General features: G+C 50.5%; 1 protein-coding gene across 1 annotated transcript in view; it reads left to right on the top strand.

The window, feature by feature from the left end:
• The first annotated feature begins 1527 nt into the window (after positions 1-1527).
• LOC147724457 (neural-cadherin-like) overlaps positions 1528-21132 on the top strand; it is a 497260-nt gene continuing 477655 nt past the window's right edge. The window contains exon 1 of the mRNA XM_086966016.1: positions 1528-1885. Within this exon, the coding sequence (XP_086822142.1) occupies positions 1528-1885 (358 nt within the window). The remainder of the gene's footprint in view (positions 1886-21132) is intronic.

A 21132-nucleotide genomic window follows, 5' to 3' on the forward strand; every position in this document is an offset into this window, starting at 1 on the left:
TCGACTCTCAAGTTTAGCGACACCATGGCTCAGGGACAGCGGTCTCCAAGAGCCACGAGACACGGCTCCTGAGGTGCAGACCCTCTGCCCACTGGCAGAGCTGGGGTCGCCCCGGTAGCTTCAGCGGCAGCAGGCGCGAGGGGGCAGCGTACCCCCGGCTCGGATCCTCCCACCCCATATTCAGAAAATGAATGGATTTCCAGCCCAGGGGAGGGGCGCTGTTGCTGTGAGGGGAGGGGGCGCACCGCGCTGCACGTGGAGGCAGCGCAGGATCACAGAGCCAGTGCTGGTCCTGAGCGCGCTGCACCGTGTTGCCTGACAGAGACAGGCAGAGAGGCTTCTGCGGGACCCCCTGCACCCGAGGCAGCTGCAGGGCAAGCGCGGGGGACACGGGGCTCTTGCCGACTGTGGGAATCCCTGGAGTGAGGGCTGCTGCTGGCTCCGGCAGACGGACCTTGATCCTTCCTGCACTGGAGGGCTGCTGTGGGCTCTGTTCCGCACCCGAGACTGCTGCTGCGCCAGGAACTCCGCGCCCGGAGCTGCTCCAGAAACAAGGGACCCGGGTCTGGTGATAGGGGCTGCACGGCTGACAAGAGTCCGGATCAGGAGCGCGGGGGCTGCTGCAGAGACCAGAGGCTCCGCATCGGGATCTCTGCGGTGACTCTTGAATCAACACCGACACTGAACCTCGCACACACCTGAGGACTCCGCGGGCTCTGAGACCCCTGCACCAAGGACACAGTGGTTGTCGCTATACCTGAAGACTCCCGCGAGCTCGAGACCCCTGCACCAGGGACACAGGGGCTGCCGGTGTATCTGGGGACTCCGCGGGCTGAGAGACCCCTGCACCAGGGACACAGGGGCTGCTGGTGTATCTGGGGACTCCGCGGGCTGAGAGACCCCTGCACCAGGGACACAGGGGCTGCGGCTATATCTGGGGACTCCGCGGGCTGAGAGACCCCTGCACCAAGGACGCAGGGGTTGTCGCTATACCTGAAGACTCCCGCGCGTCCGAGACCCCTGCACCAGGGACACAGGGGCTGCGGTTGTATCTGGGGACTTCAGGGGGCTCCGAAACCCCGGCACCAGGGACAGTGTCTGAGGGCCCCCGGACCAGCATACTCTACAGGCTTCCTGGATTCTCAGACCCGGACGTAGGGGCTGTTGTGAGAACTAGGAGCCATTGACTTATGTAGAAGCGGGCTGATGCTGTTTCTGGAGCCCAGTGGCACGGTGCACTCTGCGGACTTCGGGATTCCTTGTTTTGTGAACTGAAGGCTTAGTCCGGGCATACTCCTGCACCAAGGGCAGCTGCGGAGTCTTGGGGGCTCCGGATCGGGAGCCAGGTTCTCACCAGCTCAGAGGTGGGGGCGTGCCTTCCCATCGGGGTGACTTTAGTAGGCTGTTCGCGCTCCTGGAGCAGGTTAGTGGCTGCTATCACTGGATTCCCTGAGATTTGCACGGGACAGCAAAGACCCGCCGCGAGCCAGTGGCTGCAGTTTGGGACCCGGGCAGGGACCGGAGGGGATGCGGCTGCACCCGGGGACTCTCTGCGGGATGGCTCCACTGCTGCTCCTGATGGCCCTAGCGAGCCACCCCGTGGCGCCCCTGCGGACCCGGCGCACGTCCCCCGCCCGGCAGTCCCCCTTCTCCTCGGCCTCGTCCTCCTGCTCTCACACGGTGCGGGTGCCGGCAGCGGGGGGCGCCCTGGGGGAGACCATCTTCACAGTGCCCGACCTGCGCTACTCCCGGAGGTGGTTCGAGATCCGGGGCCCCCCGGAGCCGCCCGTGCGCATCGAGAGTGGCTCAGGGCGCGTCTACCTGACCCGGCGGCTGCTGGGCGGCCAGACCCAGGTGCTGGTCAAGGTGCAGAGCCTGGAGCAAGGTAAGGGGGAGGGAGCGAGGGTGCACGGGGTGCTGAGGGGACCGCGGGAGGAGACTGGACCACACCAGAGGGTGAGGGACTGGACCACGCCGGGGTGTGTGTGAGGGGGGGGGGGGAGACTGGACCACACCAGGGGGTGAGGGACGGGACCACGCCGGGGTGTGTGTGAGGGGGGGGGAGACTGGACCACACCAGGGGGTGAGGGACGGGACCACGCCGGGGTGTGTGTGAGGGGGGGGGGAGACTGGACCACACCAGGGGGTGAGGGACGGACCACGCCGGGGTGTGTGTGGGGGCGGGGGGGAGACTGGACCACACCAGGGGGTGAGGGACTGGACCACGCAGGGGTGTGTGTGGGGGGAGAGGAGACTGGATCACACCGGGGTCCGTGCCACACCAGGGGGAGGCGGGGGGCTCGACCACTCCAAGGGGGACACAGGGTACAACAATCCTTGAGCAGTGAAGGCACAGGTGCGGGGGCAGACCCTCCCTCAGCAGGCGGTCAAGTGCTAGGGCAAACCAGAGGGGAGGCCGCCGCTGCGTGTGACCTCCGCACCAGGGGTAGGAGGGCGGTAACAGCCGTTTCAGGGTAAAATTACGCAGTTTTGCGCATTGTAAATTAAAATGTTTGGAAAAAAATTGGATCTACCGTCCTCATGCGCACCCCTCATCGATGAAGTCTCCTCAGTCACACAGTATCACCGACCTCCCAAGGCGCACACCTTCCTCATTGACACCCCTCCTCACAGACCCTCAGAATTACACAGCCTCTCCAGGTACCCACCACCTCATGGGTACACGGTATCTCCCCGCCTCCTCAGTTACACAAAACTGACCCAAGCCTCCTCGGGAAGGCACACAATTAACATCACCACCACCCTCCGGGGGCACACCCCACTTTCCTGGGGCGCACACCAGCGCCCACCTGCAGCGCAGAGATGTGCTCGGATGGTTAGAGCGCCGACTTTAGGACTGACGTCCCACGTTCACACACCCACTTTGTTAAATGTTCACCAGCAAGGCTCTGGTGAAAAGTGTGAGTAAAGGGGGCCGCGCTGTCTTGCTGGTGCGTCCCGGCGCCACCTGAAGGTGGTCTGCAATGAGATCGGGGACTCTGCTCCGGATCTCCGTAGGAGCGGGTGCTCCCTCGCTCGGCTGCGCTGCCCTCAGCAGCCGGCGCCGCTTCCGACCGACCTACTCCCGAGGAACCCACCCACCACGGCTGGGGAGTAACTTCGGCCAGTGGGTCAGCCCCGGAACAGCGTTCCTGCCCATTGCCACCAGTGAAGCTTAGCATCTCCTTGCAACATGTCCTGAGTCTCCTAGCGAATCAACTGATTACTTCGTCTTTTACTTCAGGCATTCGGAAAGGGCAGACCCGGCAGAGTGGTAAGCCTTCCTCGAAAGTGCTGCATACTAAATCAAGTTGGAAGGAACTTTACTGGGCGGTGCGGTAGTTTCTCTGGTTCCCGGGGCCGCGCTGGCCTTTGTGCTGATCACGGTAGTTTAGCCGCCCGTGCAAAGTGTCTCGGTCTCGCCAGGCGGCACGCGACAGCTACGCTGAGACCAATTGGTCTCTTGTCCCTTACAAACTATTTTAGTGCCACACGTGCTAGATAGATATGCAACCAGCAAAGCGACCATAACCCCACTTTTGTCTCCTTGCATTTGAATTCACACCGTTTGAGCAATGCATCGTCTTGCCCTGAATACTCCGCACGCTTCGTGATCAGCTCAGAGACCGCGCTACCATCACTACTACCACCGACCACATTCCACATATGAATAGCGCACTGTACTCCGGACAGTTTCTAAGCGCTACTAAAGGCACGCTCCTGAAGGAGTTTCGAAGGGTAAAGCCTCGTGGGATTTCTTGAAGTTAGCGGTGCCTGCCTGGGGAGGGGAGTGCAGGGTCGGGTCTGCACTGAAGGAGAAATGCCCGTGACAGAGTGTGGGTCGGCTGAAGTTCGACTGTTAGCTGGTCAGGAAGGCCGCAGATTGAGCTCCAGTAGTCAAGGTGAGAGGTAATCGTAGCTCCCAGGACTATGCTCAAATGGTTGGGGGGTATGGGAAGGGGTAGTAGTGACAGAATAGGGAGGAGAGGTCGCCTAACGACCAGAGCTACAGACATTGCAACTGAGGGACATTATCCAGAACCGGGCCTAGGCCAACACACCTGGATTTAGTGTTTGGCATGAGCGCCACCACGCGGCAGCAGTCATAAGTGCCGGTGTTAAAGGTGTCGAGCATCGGAAACCACCGGCGGAAATTAAGCACTGCCAACATTTAAAAAAAAAACAAGATCACAGGTATCTACATGTTGGGCCTGCAGGGCATGGGCCTTGACTGTAGTAACGGGCAAGGGTACGAGTGAACATCATGGAGGGGGCATTCCTACCCCCAACAGGGTGCGACAGGACAGTCTTTCAAGAGGCCACCTGGATCCAGATTGTTTTCTAGAAACAGCATCAGCACACGGCCCTTGAAGTACGGAAGAAAACTTGCAGCAGGTATGGACTTGTTAATTAGAGACAGAAAGAGCAGCAGGGCCTCCAAGCGCCCACACAGGATGTAGCTGCCGAGGAGCTGGAATGAAGAGAGTTAAACGGGGGTTGGGGCAGGGAAGAGGTCCATCCCCAGGAGCGGCCCACGAGGAAGGAGTTCGGCGAGGGCAGCCCTTTAGCAGTCACGGACAGGCTCCTGAACGGATATTCCAGGTTGTATTGCAGTCAGAGTGGGTAAGAGACGCCTGGTATCGGGCGCAGGTACTGATGGCACACAGGGTGAGTGACAGACCCGACAGGTTCAGCCAGGCCTGGCCCTGGGAGCTGGGCTGATGAATGGACCTTGCCCGGCCAGGAGGATAAACTGAGGGAAGGCCCTCCCCCTTGCAGCACCTTCTAAGCTGCCTTATCAAGAGGGCGCGGGGGCCTCCTCCAGCTGACACCAACAGCCCCCACGGGCCCGCCTCGGCCCTGCAAGCACAGCCGAGACTACCTTTTTACATGCGGATAAAACATCGCATGCCTTCGTGAACGTCATTCTCTTTAGTGGAAAACAAGCATGGGCGGCAAGAGAAACCCCCCAGAAAACGCATGCAAGGTCGGTGCTTGCTTGTTTCAAAATGGCATGTATCACACAACCATTGTCAACTTATAAAGCGTACACCCAGCCTTGTATTAGGACTGGCATAGCCATATGTGGAGTTAAGGCAGCCGCCTTATAGCGCCACCAAAAAGTGCTTGTCAGGAGAGGGGTACCAGATGGGAAAATTCATTTTACCTATGGGGCCCATAACCCTAGCACCGTTCCTACCTGTCGGGTAGTTTTTTGCAGACCACGCTATTATTTCTCGTAGTCAGTGATAAATAAAGAAGTTGTTTGACAACAGAACGTGAAAGCTTCCACAACCTAGATTTAGCAGAACTTGAACTACGTGTAGAAATCATACAATTGGCTGACTTTAGCTGAGGGAGTTCCTCTATATGTTAAACTCATACACACGTTTATTCATGCTGAGCTCAATATGCCTTCGAAGTAGGGATTTTCAGATTTGGCCCATCTATTTCTTATACCAATAAAGCCATTTCAATCAATTTGTTGCAATTTTAGTGGCAGCAGCCTTGCTGAATCAGTGGTAAGTGTCCACAACCTTTTCACAAAAGGGACGCGAGGCTCAACGAGACCAAGTGGTTTGTCCAAGAAATGGAGGAGCTGGAGCTGATGTTTTCTTGATCATCAGTTGGCAGGTTAACCAACAGGCCTCAAGGATCCTGTTGATTTATTTACAGCAAACAAATGATGGACGAAATGCTGACAATGCAAACATTCTCCCCCAGTCAAAAGATCTGGGTTAAATTAATCTTTCTTTTGCCACCCCAGTTTGGACCCAGCCATACGCAAATCAGTCTTGACCCTGTACTGTGAGGGAACAGTCCAGACCGAACTTCCAGGCCAGGTCCTCGCTGGACCGGAAACAAGCATCCTGGGACCGGTTTCAGGGTATGTCACCCTTCATCAGCCAGGCCAGCTTGAATCCAGTGGCACAGTGAGCAAGTGACCCACGTCTGGGAATATCCATCCCACTTAAGACGAAAAGTGTTACAGCAAACAAATGATGGATGGAATTGTCAGTAAAACAGTACCAGGATGTTCAGTAAACGAGTTCCCCGTGACAGAACAATGCAGGAGCCACCACTCGGACTTGACACCAAGGCCCTGCTTCAAAAACGGCTCTAGCGTGTTCTGCGCCCTGCAATGATCAGATCACTGGTACCAACAGAGTATGTGCTTGTATATCTGTGGCACACTCAGAGGCTTGTTTGATCAGAAATAGCAGCTATGGTGTGCAGCAATCTGAACCCCGCCATACTCTGAGCTCTGCACTGCTCTTCAGAAAGCCCTGGTAATATCAAGTGTGACATAAACCAGAACCTAGTTTTCACCAGTAACCCGGGATAATCAGACCACAAGTGTAATAATAACTGTGGCACAACTAGATCCCTAATTCTAATGAGGATTGCAGAGTTTGTCTCACGTCGCAGGGACAGATGGCAGCTAAAGGCTCAAATATGAATTCCTTCACCACAACAAACCAACACGACCACCACCCAACACTATCTCCTCTCACAATTTTCAACAATTCTCCTATCTTATGTGTGTATGTATCGAGATTTCTATATTATGTGTGTGGGGGAATTCATGTAGTGCAAACTTAGCTACAAATCAGCGGAGTGCTATACAAAGGGCGGAGTATAAGGGAGGAGTAAGGAGGAAGACGGGGGAGGGGTAGGGGAAGGCAAAGGGTATTTATTACCTATCTGGGACCATCTTAGAGAGGATTACACCTGGATGATTGAAGAGGTGTTCATTTACTTTTTGAAGAGTTGAAGTGAGTGAGGTTGTCAGCTATGGGTAAGGAGGAAGTTCCAGATTGTAGGAGTGTAGCTAAAGAAGGTATGGAGTCTTCTTTTGCCAGCATTTGTTTGACTTTATCTTTCTGAGGTTGCTGCTCAAGTGTCGCGTAGCCCACTGCAGACTCTGATATTGCTTCCCAGATGTGGGGAAATGCTTGCGCTTACCTCTTTGAAGGGGGTGCACCAGACGTTGTTGTTGATGTGGGCTGGTAGAAGGAGCCAGTTGAATTCTTTCAAACCGCCTTCGAACCATGATCAGCGGGGCAGCAGATTAATAAAGCACTTCAAGGGGTGTCAGATTTGAATCTGGGATACCAGCACCGTTGTCCTCGTCGATGTGAGATAGCACCAATGCTTGCATGACTGTTCTGAAGGCTGCTTCAGGAACAAAAAGCCTTCACTTCGTGGAGTATGATGAGGTGATGTCAGGTTTTTTTGAGACATGAGCTCCAAACCTGAGAGTGATGTCTGTGGAATCTTATATATGATGCAGTTTATCGTTGTGAGATGGCGACAGCAAAGCACATCATTAAGAGCCATTCCTGCACATGTTCTTGTTAGTTTCTGCTTCCATTTACAACAAAGTCTGCCTTCAGGGGGTTCAGCTTCAGGTATGGTTTAGACATCCAGGCTTGGGTAGTGGGAAGGTCATCTTTGAACTGGGTGAAGTATGGCCTGATGTGATCTTTAGGTAGATTGGTTGTTGCTTGCATGCTGATGGATCTTGAAGGATTTCCAGCGGTGGATAGTTTGAGGAATATGGCGATAGGATGGGTCCGTGGGGGACAGCGCAAGTCACTGGGTTGGAGTCCAATTTGGGGATGCTAGTCTAGAAAAGATTGAATCTGTTTTCTGTTAAGATATGAACCAAAGGTGGTAATTACATCAACGGCAATTATTTAGGAGATAGTGTCAATTAGAATTTTATGAGCAATACTATTGAAAGGATACAGTATGATGGGAAGCTTTGGCTTCGATTGCCAGTGACTTTTACTGTGTCACTGATTTCCGGTAAGGTGGCTGGTTTTTGCTCTGTTCGGTCTGGATCCCAGACAGGCATGCGTGGAGAAGGAGTGTGTTATTGATTTGCAATGGAGTTGAGCGGCAGCAGCACTTTTGATCATCTTACTCAGAAATGGAAGAGGAAGGTGTGATCAGCCACCAGTTGACCAGGTTGTCGGTGCTATGTGTGCTCTCTCCAAGAGGGGTGGGATTTGTTCCACCTTGAGAGGTTTCGAAGGATGCCTCAAATGGGAAACACACCGATGTTGAGGAATGAGCTGGGGGTTTCACTCAGACAACCTATTATATTGATTGTGAACACCCTACACTATTGACTGTGGGATGATGTTGCCTTTGTGTGATGTGGGCTTCAGTAAGTTGAGGAGGTTTGGGGAGATTCTCACTGGACAGGGGGCAAAGAGGTACTGTGCAGGCTGTTTGTTTTATTAGTGAGAAAGTTGGGTCATTACTAATTAATTTTGTCAGTCTTCACTGTGAAGAAACCACCCAGGAGGTTGCATTTCTACATCAAAGGCTTTATGGGTGTGATGAGAATAAGATTTACACAGACTCTAACTGCATTGAATAGTTCTGTGCTGCTGTTAGATGCTTCCAAGTTAAGATGAATGTTATGAATAGACATAGAATAATAACATTTGTCATCACGCACAGTAAAGACCACTGTGTAGCTTTATGTAGTACTTTAAAAGGGAATAATTCTTGAGGTTGTGGAGGAGCAGAGTACAGGGGCTATTCACTCGATTGCTGGTGGGAAGGATAAACTTTAGGTTGCCCATAGACAGTTACATTTAATTTACCAGCTTTTGCGTAAAAAGTCAACGCGTTTGGACCCCGTATATTTGGGGTCCCTTCTGGACCAAGGCCGGTTTTCCAACTTTTATTAAAAGGACTCAGTTGGAAGACTTAAGTTTCTATGCGGTAGGATTACACAAAAGGGAGTTGATGTAATTTAATGTAACTGTCTATGGGCAACCTAAAGGACTGAGACAGGTGCCCTTGTCAATCATCAGTTGATACAATCCCTGTTCATTGATGGAAGTTAAGAGCCCCAAAAAAGTGAAAATTGAAATATTTGACTCTTTTTTTTTTCTGTGTTCGTGAAAAGTTCAAGACTGGTTTAAATGTTGACACTGTGTTTGGGAAAGTGTTGTGATATGTGTTTAATATAGTGTAAATGTGGGATGCACTTAATTTTGAATTGGTTTAGACGTTGTAAAAAACATTTTGTGAATGTTTTGAATTCAGTTTTGATTTGATCAAGGGCGCCATGGTCCATGAAACCTTTGGTATATGTGATCCAATGTGTATGCTATAAGGAAATAAAATAAATAATTATTACAGTTTGATAAATAAAAAAGCATGGTTCAAGGTAATTGAAATCCTGGACCTAAAGTATAAAGTTGTTGTTAATAATTCCAGCCAATATAAAAAAAAAGTTGTTATTTTTTTGCCAGGATACATGTGTGTAAACCACAAGCAGTGGCCATCACAATTTACACCAACATGTGTAAGCTGTATCAGCATGGGGCTATACGAACATGAACAAATTGGGTAATGGCCCTGTCATCCGAAATGAACAGGGCACATTTGAGGCACACTGGTAGTGCAGCACATAGCATCTTTCACTACTGCTGCCACACACCACCTACGCTGTCCTTATAGATAATAAGTTTCATCGCTCTGATCGCGCCACATGGAGCCAGTATACTAAGATGTAGAAATGATTACAGATACATCTTAAGCACCCTCATCAAAGGGGTGTGAAGGGGAACAGTGCTTAGATAGTTTCTTCACAAAAAAAATGAAGGTGCTGTCAGCAGCAGTTTCTAGCACCAGCGACTTTCAGAACAAGCATTGCAAAGCCAATAGGTCTCATCTTTGGTACCTATTGACATTGGCAGTGGTTTTTACCCATGCTGCACAACATCCCTGATGCTGCACAGTATGGCTATAGAAAATTATTTAAAAAAAAAACATTTATCTGGTAGAGACTTCTAGCCACAGAATCCTTACCATAGAATGATCCCAGGTGTCAGACTGGATCTGGAAATGTTTCGTGAGCAGTACCCCGGTGAGCTGCAAGTTGGCGTCAATCAGTTACACCGCGCAGGAAATGATGTGTGCTGTGTGTGAGAAGTTGGCCTGATATATGATGCTCACTAGTTCTAGTGATCACCTTGTATCAGTCCAAACAACCCTTATGGTGATTGGTTGTAAGTCAACCTTATAGACCAGCTATCCTAGTAGCGTGGACAAAAGCATTCTTTAGGCTAAACTCTGAATGGCATGTGAAGCCAGCTGTTTTACCACATATAACCCCTTGAATACCAAGTGAAAGGACACCACACAGGTTGTTATGAAAATAAACAGATATTTATTAACTAACATACACCTCTGAACTCTTTATGAGGTCAGAGGGCTAAGCACATGACAATACTTGAAAGGAAATACGAGTTCGCACAGTATTTACAAGAACGCCTGAGGGGCGCAACAGACCATATACTAAAGAAATGGAATGCGAAAGTCAATCATAGGAATGGAGCTGTCCAGAGGCTGTAGGATCGCTGGGACCACGCTATACTAACTGGAGGTAAGTAATAGGAGGCCCACGGAACGCGTGTGCAGAGTGTGAACTCACACGCGAGATGCGTACAATCGTCTATGGAAAGTACAGTTTAAAGAAAAGGTGAGTACGGACGTCCCTGACTAGGTAGGACTAAAACGACTGTGGAACTGGACACTAGGAGAGTCAAGCTACACTTGAGCACCGAAATGCTTGTGTTACCTCACCCACAGGCTGCGGGTGCATAGGTGCCAAGTCGTGTCGGGTTCCGGCGTTGAAGTCTATGGAGCCTGGAGGAAAAGATGCTGCAGGCGGTCAGGAGGAAGGTGTCCGGTGTGATCCAAGGGTGGATCAGTGAAGAGAAGAACCTGAAAGCAGAGGGGACAATGTTCAAAGTCACTAGCCAGTGACTGGAGTGGAACCAGGAGTGGAACCAGATGTCGTCGTCACGATCAGGTGAAGGTGGACGCTTGTCTCTGCAGCCACGTGGACCAGGTGGTGTCTTCGACGACCAGGATGGAGGCACGAGCTGTTCCACGCAGGCTTTCGCTGTCGGTGGTGTCGTCTCCGGATTCGGGTTCAACAGGCCTTGGCAAAGGCAACCCACGCGGTGAGTGGAAACGGCGTCTGGAGTGGACCAGGAGGGTCCGGGGTGCTCCTCTTTTGGATGGGAGCAAGGGCAAGTCTGGAGCAACCAGACCAGCAGCAAAGTTTTTGGAGTTCGTCGTCTAGGAGGTCACAAGCCAGCCGGCAAGTGACCAGACAACGCGTCGAGCAGCAAACAGGCAGAAGGGCCCCACGCAGATCTCGTGGATGCTGGAGGGCTGATCTTCGATGCAGGAGCTGCTCGGGGTCGGGGCTTCTCAGTCCCCAAAGCCCTTGGACGAGGATGCCTCTGAAGTCGTGCTGGAGCGAAGTGCTGCTTCTTCCAAGATGGCCGGTCCCACGTGTCTCGTCGTACCCACGGGTCTCAGCTGTTCTGCAGATGTGGGTAGAGGTCGGAGAGGTCTGGGAATCCGGGTCTCGTCGGGCTCTGAAGTCTGGATCCTTGCAGGAAGAGGACAAAGGGAAGCCGCTGTACGCTGATGGTGCCTGCTGGAGCAGGGTGGACACTCCTTGCCCACAAGGGAGATATCTTCAGTCTTCTGTGGAGAAGAATGTCGAAGTCCAGAGTTTCTTCTTGGGAAGTTGTTCAGGATAATCTGATTTGGAATGGGACCAGCTCCTACCTTTATCCGGCTAAAGGGGGCTGCACTACGACTAGGTCCCTCCTCTGGGTGGGACCAGGAAGGGGGGTGGTTACACCCCCCTTCCTACGGGTTTCCTACGGGTTCACCTCCATCAGGCCCGCCCTCTGCGCCATTCAGGCACATTGGATCCACAGATGGATCCCAGCTGGTACCGGTTGTGCCATCTTGACCTTCCCTGACACTGGTCTCACTGTTGACACTCACGGCGGCACCCTCCTCATTCTTATCCTTGACTCTAACATGGAGCAGGAAGGTGTGTTGTCTGACAGTGACTCCAGCACCGACTGGGACCATTCCCTCCAGGCTAGAGCCTCAACCCTAGTTCAATGGGCTAGGACTTGGGGAAGATTGGGAGGGGCCACTGGACCCTGAAGGATGCCAGCCCCTAGATCCGAATATGGACTGGTGCGTGGAATTGGCACATGCCAGTGGACTGGACACCCCCCAGATAGTGGCTTGGTCTCTCCTCCTACCATGGCTATGGAGAATGCCACATTTGCTATGGTGGTGAGCAGGGCAGCTGAGGTCCTGGACCTTCAGTTGCCCTCTGTGGCTGTCAAGACTAATATCTTGAAGAAGGTGCTTCAACAAGGAGTCACATCTTCAGAAACACTTCTCCTATTTAATGAAACCCTTACGGACGTCCTGCTTGGGGCCTGGTGCAAAACCTGCACAGGGGCTCCTGTGGACAGGACAATTGCCTGGTGCCATCGCTCCTCCCCAGGGACTCCTTGTTTCCTCACCCAACACCCTATCCTGGAGAGCTTGTGATCCAAGCCTCCACTACCCGAGTAAATTCTGGAGCATTTCCTACCACTCCAAAGGATAGGGAATCCCAAACGCTGGACACCTTGGGCAAGAAAATGCTTTCTTCCACTCGCCTGGCAATGCATTCTGTGAACACTGCGTGCCTTTTGAGCCATCACTCCCATTCTCTTTGGGATTCGGCTGTGCAGGTGTTGCATATGGTCCTGGAGGAGGCCAGAGCCATATTCTCCCGTATGGCTTGATGAGAGAGAATAAGCAAAGTTTGCTAATAGATGAGGGCTGGGCACGACCGACTCGCTAGGCAGAGCGTTTTCTTTGTTGGTTGTCTTACAGCGCCACGCCTGGCTGAGGACAACTAGCTTTTCAGGGAATGTCCAAGCTTCGCTTATGGACATGCCCTTTAGAGGCTCCTATCTCTTCGGAGACAAGGCGAACTCTGCACAGGAGCACTTCAAGGATAGCAGAACTGCGGCCAGGTCCTTGGGCCTTTCCATAGCCCCTATCAACCCCAGTTAACCTTTTGCTCCTTTCATGTCCATGGAAGGGGCTTCCAGCCGCGTCTATACCTACCTAGCCATGATGGCCTGCAAAATTTTGCAGACCCTGCATGGTCAAGGACGAAGCACCCACAGACCCCATGGGTCCGGCAGCCAGAAGCAAGCCCAGTCCACCCCTTCCACCTGCGGCAACCGCAGCCTCTAAGCCTCTTTGGTTTGTACTACTACCATTGTGGGCAACCAGTGTGCAGCTGGATACGCCATCACCTGCACCACTGGAGGTCCATAACATCAGACTGCTGGGTTCTTCAGATTATTCAAAGGGGCTACTCTCTCCACTTCATGACTACCCCTCCACCCATGCCATCCACTTACGACATGCTGGCGGAGGACCGTCTCTCCTTAGTCTGCCAGGAAGCTGTGGCTCTCTTGGCCAAAAGAGCCATAGAGAGGGTGCTGGCATCATAAGTAAGTCATGGTTGCTATTCCCGCTACCTTCTGGTGCCCAAAAAGGACGGTCGTCTTTGTCCTATTTTAGACTTATGCCCTCTCAATTTCTTCCTGGAAAAGGAGAAATTTAAAGTTCTCACTCTCATAAATCCTATCTGTTCTGGTCCCGGGAGACTGGATGGTGGCGTTGGCCTTGCAGGACACTTATTTCCACATCCCGTTGGGCATGCCCATGGACATTACTGCAGTTCATGGTAGGTCAAGAGCACTTTCAGTTTGTTATACTACCCTTTGGCCTTACTAACACCCCACAGGTGTTCACCAAGGTAATGGCAGTGGTTGCCGCTCACCTGCAATGATCAGGGATGCCAGCTTCCCCTACCTATTTCGACAACTGTCAGTTGAAGATGGGCTCATCCCAGGCAGTTGTCTCCCATCTCCAGACTACGGCAGACCTTCAGCACTCACTGGGGTTCACTATCAACATGCCGAAGTCACACTTGACCCCTTATCAGATGCAGACTTTCATTGGAGCTGTTTTGGATACAGTACGGTTCTGAGCATATACTCCCAAACGAACAGCCCAGGATATTCAGGATATGATACAGATGTTTCATCCTCTATCCTGGGTTTCGATGAGACTGACCGGGCCTGCTGGGCCTCATGGCCTCCTTCATCCTTGTTCTGACACATGCCTGCTGGCATATGCAGGCTCTGCAGTGGGACCTGAATTTCCAATGGGTGCAGCATCAGGGGAATCTCCGCCGAAATGGTCCAGATCTCGGAGGGCACAGCAGAATATCTACACTGGTGGTTAACGAACCACAATTGGATCAGCAGCAGACCCCTTTCTATTCTTCAAGTGGATCTGACAGTAGTGGCAGATGTGTCACTCTTGGGCTCGGGCAGCCATCTGGGAAGATGGAGATCAGAGGCCTCAGGTGAAATCCAGAATCCACATCAACCTGTTGGAGCTCCGGGCAATGCGACTGGCTTTAAAAGCTTTTCTACCTCAGTCTATTGCAGCTGGTCATGCGCAAGGAACTGTGCTTACATTTCTGCTTTGAACTACGCCGCTGAAGAAGGGAGTTAATGTTCCTGAAACAAGTCTGGCGTTTTATTTCATTTTGAGATGTGTCTTTCTGGGCAGGGGTCTGCCAGCAAGCTGCCTGACTACAAATAAAGGAGCTGATTTTCGTACCTTCCTGTGGCCTCTCTTCAATCAGGGTTCCTGTGGTTGTTGATGTGTTACGGCTTCCCATTCAGGAAGGAGGCCCACCGCCGCTGCGGGTCCGCTCAGACACCACATTGGTGTTTGAACTTTGGGAGGAAGCAAAGGGGGCGCTTTGCAGGGAGCTGCCCGCTTGAAGCTCGTAGCAGCATCTACAAAGCATAGCAGGCGCCTGACAGGACTTCACGTCAGCCCACTTGGAATTTAGTGTTTTAATGTTGCATGAAATGTCAGCGCACCCACTTGGGATTATGCCTTGGCACTACAAATCCCAGAAAGCTAGAGGGATGGACACGCCCACCAGGGCAGGTGTGTCTAAGAACAACGAGCGCGCAAGGAACTGTGCTTACATTTCTGCTTTGAACTAACGCCGCTGAAGAAGGGAGTTAATGTTCCCGAAACGCGTCTGGCGTTTTATTTCATTTTGAGATGTGTCTTTCTGGGCATGGGTCTGCCAGCAAGCTGCCTGACTACAAATAAAGGAGCTGATTATGGTACCTTCCTGAGCCTCTCTTCAATCATGGTTCCTGTGGTTGTTGAGTATATATATATATATATATATATTTCCGCACTTGTACCCTCACAGCGACAGGCTTTCCATCCTCAGCCATCGACCAGAAAGAACACGAAAGACCCAGAGTGCAGTGAGTTTTTTATTTCCCAGTACACCACGCCAGCATATATATACATACACAGGCACTATTGAAAAGGCTATTCATTTTGGAAAAGGTAAGGTATGGGTCAGGGGCGGCTCCTCTGTTTGAGTGGAGGAGCGTTGCCCCACTTAATTGCCCCAGAGACAAAAACTAAAATGTTAATGAAGTTACTGTTACCAGAGTGTCAGGACAGGGCGGGCCTGTTGAGTGGCAGGATCGGTGGGCTGCCTGACTGTGCACTAGTTTATAGTGCGCAAGTCCCTTTAGCCGTCCGTCTTGCGTCGGTCAGTCTGACATGCGCATTATAAACCTCTCAATGCGTTGGGAGCCTACACAGGCCTCTACTGTCCTTGGGAGTGGCTAGAGATGGCCCTCCCTCCAATCCTGGCACTGCTCTCATGCTGTGTCAGGATTGGTTAAGCCCAGCTGGATGTGACCTGACGGTGATTTCAGAAGATGACCGATCTAAGTGGACGTGTCTTTGGAAAATGATAAGTACCTTTTTATTTCTTTTCTGTATTTAAGTGTGTTTATGTACTTTTTTTTGCTTTATTAAAACTTTTTTCCGCCTCTCTAATCGGCGGACTTTCCAACCGCCACTGGTATGATTATATATTTTCTAAAGTACTGTAAAGTAATGACTCCTCATGTAAATGTGGAAAAACTTACCTGGAGTGTAATGACTCCCGGTGTAATGCCTGATATATGAGATGTAATATCTCCTCAAGGAGATCAATAAATCAGATAGAAGCATTTAAACTGTATCTGCAGTTTAGTTTTTTTTTAATGTATAAATAGTCAAACCTATTGCAATGTAAAGATATTAGTGGCAGTAGAACCTCGTGGGAGTAAAGGACCAAGGCTGTTGAAATATGGAGAATAGTGCAATGTAACTTAACCACCACCGCCATATCGGTTTGGAGCCCCGGTGTACTGCCAGCGATGTAAATGTGATTACAGGTGATTTACACCGCCATTACACTGTTACATCTCCATTTGTCCTTAAGGCACACGAGAACAGCAGGGCAGCATTGATGCATCCGTTTAATCCAGCCTCTCTAAGGCAAACAAAGAACATTGGTGCTTCTCCCCACCGGCCACCCCTCCCTCCTCACCCACCCACCACCACCAGACTGGGTAGTGAAACGTGTCTCTCAACTCACCGTCATTCTGAGGTTTCACCCATCTTCATCCATCAAACACACAAAATGCCTGCTGTAGACTTCAGTGGAATCATTCGAATAAACACCCCCCTCCTGAGAAATAAAAAGGCTGGCAGGTGTGGCAAAAGACCGTCATACTAGGGGTGCGCTGGGCCCTCGTGTCTTGGTCCTTGGTGCATTGTATTTTGTTGCTCACGTGCAGAGCGCGCGCTGCGCGTGAATGGCCGCACCTGCGTGCCGGGTGGCTAGTAGCGGATGAAACTAGCCTCGAACTTTCCGCCCTGCTCCTCAGGGCCGGCAGCCTCTCCGGCCAAAGCTCGCGCCTTGGCTGGCGCCACAGAAACACCGCGAGACTCCGAGATGCTGTTCCCCCGCGTGCCGCTGTTGGGAGAAGCCTTATCATCACTTAAGTGACCTTGCGGCTCCCATTAGTATGCTGCACGTCGGTCTGAGCGAAAAAGCTGTCCCCAGGGCCCGGTGAAATCAGAGATATTTACAACACACGGAACAGAAATATGCCCATAACTCACGGCGATCATCGAGTCTCATTTACTCTAGAACGGGCGAGGGCCGGCTGGGCTTGTTAGATAAAAATACAAGTCATGTAGGTCTGGTTGTTGTGATTCAGCAGACGTGTGCTCTGGCTTTCTATGCGCAGCAACAGTGATGTCATTCGATATTTACTGCACTCGCTTGCCATAGCAATAATTATTACAATAAATAAGGTTGTTTGCTGGAGTTCTCCGTGTGGTATGAATATGCTCCAACATTTTGAATCTCTGGACACAGAAGGGTAAAGTGAAAGCATGCCAGCTAGGGGAAGCAGCTGCTACCCCTACTCTGCACTTTCCTACCCCTGACACTGTCCCTCGGTACCCACTGTCTCAGGATACATGAAGGCAGTGACCAGAGTAGGATTGAAACTGGGCCAAAGCAGCCCCTATCTCTTCCTGCATTATGCACTCCTTGCCTATCCCCATACCAGGGCCGGACTGGCAGAAGTGGGCACCAGGCGTTTCCCGGTGGGTCGGAATAGTGGGGGCCGGTTTTCTAGCGGTGGGAGGCAATTTTGATACTGAGGGTCGCTTTTGCAGCACAGCTGCAATATCCCCCCTGTAACAAGAGCCATAGCTGTGTTAAAGCAGGTGCTGCTTCTCACCAGCACCCCCCCCCCCCAACCCCACCACCCATGTGGGTCGGTAGAGTAGAATTGCCAGGGTTGGCGTGAGTTCCCAGTCCGGCCCAGCCCCCTACTCCCTCAGTAGCACAAGCACATAGAAGGCTGTTTAGGGGCTGAGGGACCAAGCTTGTGATGTCATCGATGGCCAGGGTCACTTTCAGTACCCCAAGTATTTTGAAGAACTTGTCTCCATGATAAGGAGAACATAGATGGCTTATTTTCTTCGTGCTCAATTGAGTGATTATTGGGACTGAATTGTCCCTTGCATGGTAAATGATCATATACCCCTGGCCCTGTATGCCCAACTGTATGTGAAACTGGTATCCCGAGTTTTGAGTTTGGCCCAGACTTTGCACTAAGCTGAGATATGACAGAGGCTTATGTTCCTTTGCTGGTAATGCAAGGTATACAACCTGTTCTGTGACCTGGAGGGATGCACAAGGCGTGCTAACATAATGGGCATAGGACTCCTGTCCATGCTCTGGCTAATCATGTAAAGCAACAGTGAGGTAGTAACAAGTTTTGAGAATCAGTAGTGTGACCAGACCTACTTGGCGCATCACTTGGGGGATGAAGTCCCCTTGAATGCTGTGGGTCCTTGGGGGCCATAAAGCCCTCCTGTTACCTCCATTAAGTCCCAAACAGCAGGATTGCTCAGATGTCTTCGGAGGCCATGCTTCCTTTCTCCACCACTCTGCAAACGCACTTCCTGGCGCACTGCTGGTTGGGGGGATGGTTTTCTCTAGGAAGCTGAGGGTCCCTAGGGGCCAAGAAGCCCTCCTGATACCTCTAGTAAGTGTGACACAGCAGGATTTGTGAGAGCTGGTAGGAGGCCCGCCCTCTTTCTCCACCACTTTACAAACGCGACTACTAGTTTAAAAAACATAGAAATTCATTGAATAAATCCAAAGATTACAGGAACATTATAGTTAGGAAATAGAATTAAAAAAACTTAGAAATGCACTGTAACAACCAAAGGTTACAGGGACGTTATAGTTAGACTGACATTTCACTCATACAAAACCAGAGTAAGTCAGCAGTTAGAGTTAGCTGAGCTAACTATAACTTACGCCCCACAATAAACTGCTTATGACCTCACTTATTACATCACTAATGACATGGTCAGTGACATGACTCATCACATCACTCATGACATCTCAAATGACATCACTGATGACATCCAAATGCTATCACTGATGACATCATCCTCACACACACCTACTCACTGAGTCATACAGCCACTCACACATCAACTCACCCATACAACCACTAACAAAACCACTAACTCACATATACAGCCAAGCATGCACCTACTCACTGACCATCCAGACATCCAGACACTTAAACACCCACTTATACACCAATACAGCCATTCTTATACCCAGTCACCTATACAAATTCTCACATACCTATTCATTCACCCATACAGTCACTCACTCGCCCATACTGCCAGATACACATCTATTCACTTACTCATAGATATACTAACACATCTACTCACTCATCTATACAGTCACTGAGACAAGTACATATTCTCCCATATAAACTCTCACACTCACTCACTGATACAGCCACTCATGCACCCATTCACTCAGCCATATAACTACTCACACACTCACTCACCCATACACCCACTTACACACCCATTCATACACCCATAGAATCACTTATGTATCCTGTCTCTCACCCATACTGACATTAACCCCTTCGCTGCTGGCCCGTGTCCGCCGCTGTGCGGTAAACAAACGAACAGGGCGGGGCCGTGACGAACCCCAGCCGTCATCAGCACACGAGCACCGCGGAGCGTGACGGCTGGGGTTCGTCACCAGCATACAAGGGGTTAATGTACCTGCTCAGTCACTCATGCACTCTTTCATTCACCATTCATCCTCTCATTCACCATTACACCCACTTAAACACCAACTCACTCGCCCATACAGATCCTCACACAGCCACTCACTTACTCATACACCCACTTACACACCCAGTCTCTCACATACCCACTCACTCTTGTATACACAACTTACATCCCCACTCACTCACCCATCTAGATTCTCCCACAGCCACTTACCTTAATATATATGTTTAGCAGTCAGTAACTGTTAGATAACACTCACAATCACTGGATGATGTCATCAGTAGTGTATTCCGTGATGTCATTTGAGATGCCATCAATGATGTAACTGGCCATGGCATGAGTGATGTAATATGTAAGGTCATAAGCAGTGCATTGCAGGGGCGTAAATTATAATTAGCTCAGCTAACTATTAACTTCCAAATTTAACTGGTTTTCTACTAGTGAAATGTCAGTCTAACTATAACTCTCCCCGAAAATAATCTTTAACCAAAAGAATATGCTTGCACTCGCTCAGTACGTTCATGCAGGTTTGATTTTCTTAAGAGGCTTTTGCCAGCACTCCCACACCTACGCGTTTCGACCAGCAGGTCTTGGTCAGGACAAAGACCTGGTTAAAGATTATTTTCGGGGAGAGTCCATCACTGCTACCTGCACCAGCCGTGCAAAGTGCGCCCTCCGTCTCTGGACAAACTTGGTGGTACATATATATATATAGACGTTGAGTCCCTATACACAAGCATCAGGCACACGGATGGGTTGAAGGCAACTAAGCACTTTTTGGACAAAAGATCTGCAGAACTTTACGAGCATAACAAAGTTATCTTAAGCTTGATGGAGTGGTGCCTCAACAATAATTATTTCATCTTTGGGAAGGATGTGTGGAAACAGTTAAGAGGAGTGGCTATGGGATCCTGCTTCTCCCCCAGCTACGCGTGCTTGCACGTGGGCTGGTGAGAGGAGCAGGTTGTGAACACCACACATGCTGTGTGGGTACGTGAAAAAATTGTGAGGTTTTTAAGATATATTGACGATGTCTTCATTTTATGGCAGGGTGATAAAGAGGAGACACTGCTCTTTATTGAGGAGATTAATAACAATTCCTTAAACCTCAAATTTACGTCGCATATTCGCAGAGAAGAGATTGAATTCCTTGATGTTACGGTCTACGTTAATGCTAACAGACTAGAATCCACTCTTTTTAGAAAACCCACACCAGAGAACACTACTCTGCATGCTTCCAGCTTACACCCGAGGCATACTATCTCCAACATCCCATATGGGGAAATTTTGAGGATTAAAAGAATTTGTAGCTCCCCTAGTGATTTGGAAACGTGCATTACCAGTCTGAGAGCTAGACTAAAAGATTGAGGCTATTCTGATAGGATTTTCAATCAAGCTTTGGCTAAAGCTAAACTGAGAACTAGGGAGAGTCTGTTAACAGCGGAAAGTATCGCTGCAGATACATTGGACCCCGGCTCTAATTCAGGTGAAGAATCCAAGAGTTGTCCGAGATTTATCACTGCTTTTAGCAATGAAGAACATAAGATTAGAAATATCATTCAGAAAAATTGGCCAATTGTTCTGACTGATACTATACTAAATTCTGCCTTACCCAGTAAGCCTTTGGTCACATTTCGAAGAGCTAAAAGCATGGGCGCCACTCTTGATATTAGTAGTCCGGAGCTCAAGCAA

The sequence above is a fragment of the Lissotriton vulgaris genome, chromosome 4_1 (assembly GCF_964263255.1).
Source record: "Lissotriton vulgaris chromosome 4_1, aLisVul1.2, whole genome shotgun sequence".
Taxonomy (NCBI): domain Eukaryota; kingdom Metazoa; phylum Chordata; class Amphibia; order Caudata; family Salamandridae; genus Lissotriton; species Lissotriton vulgaris.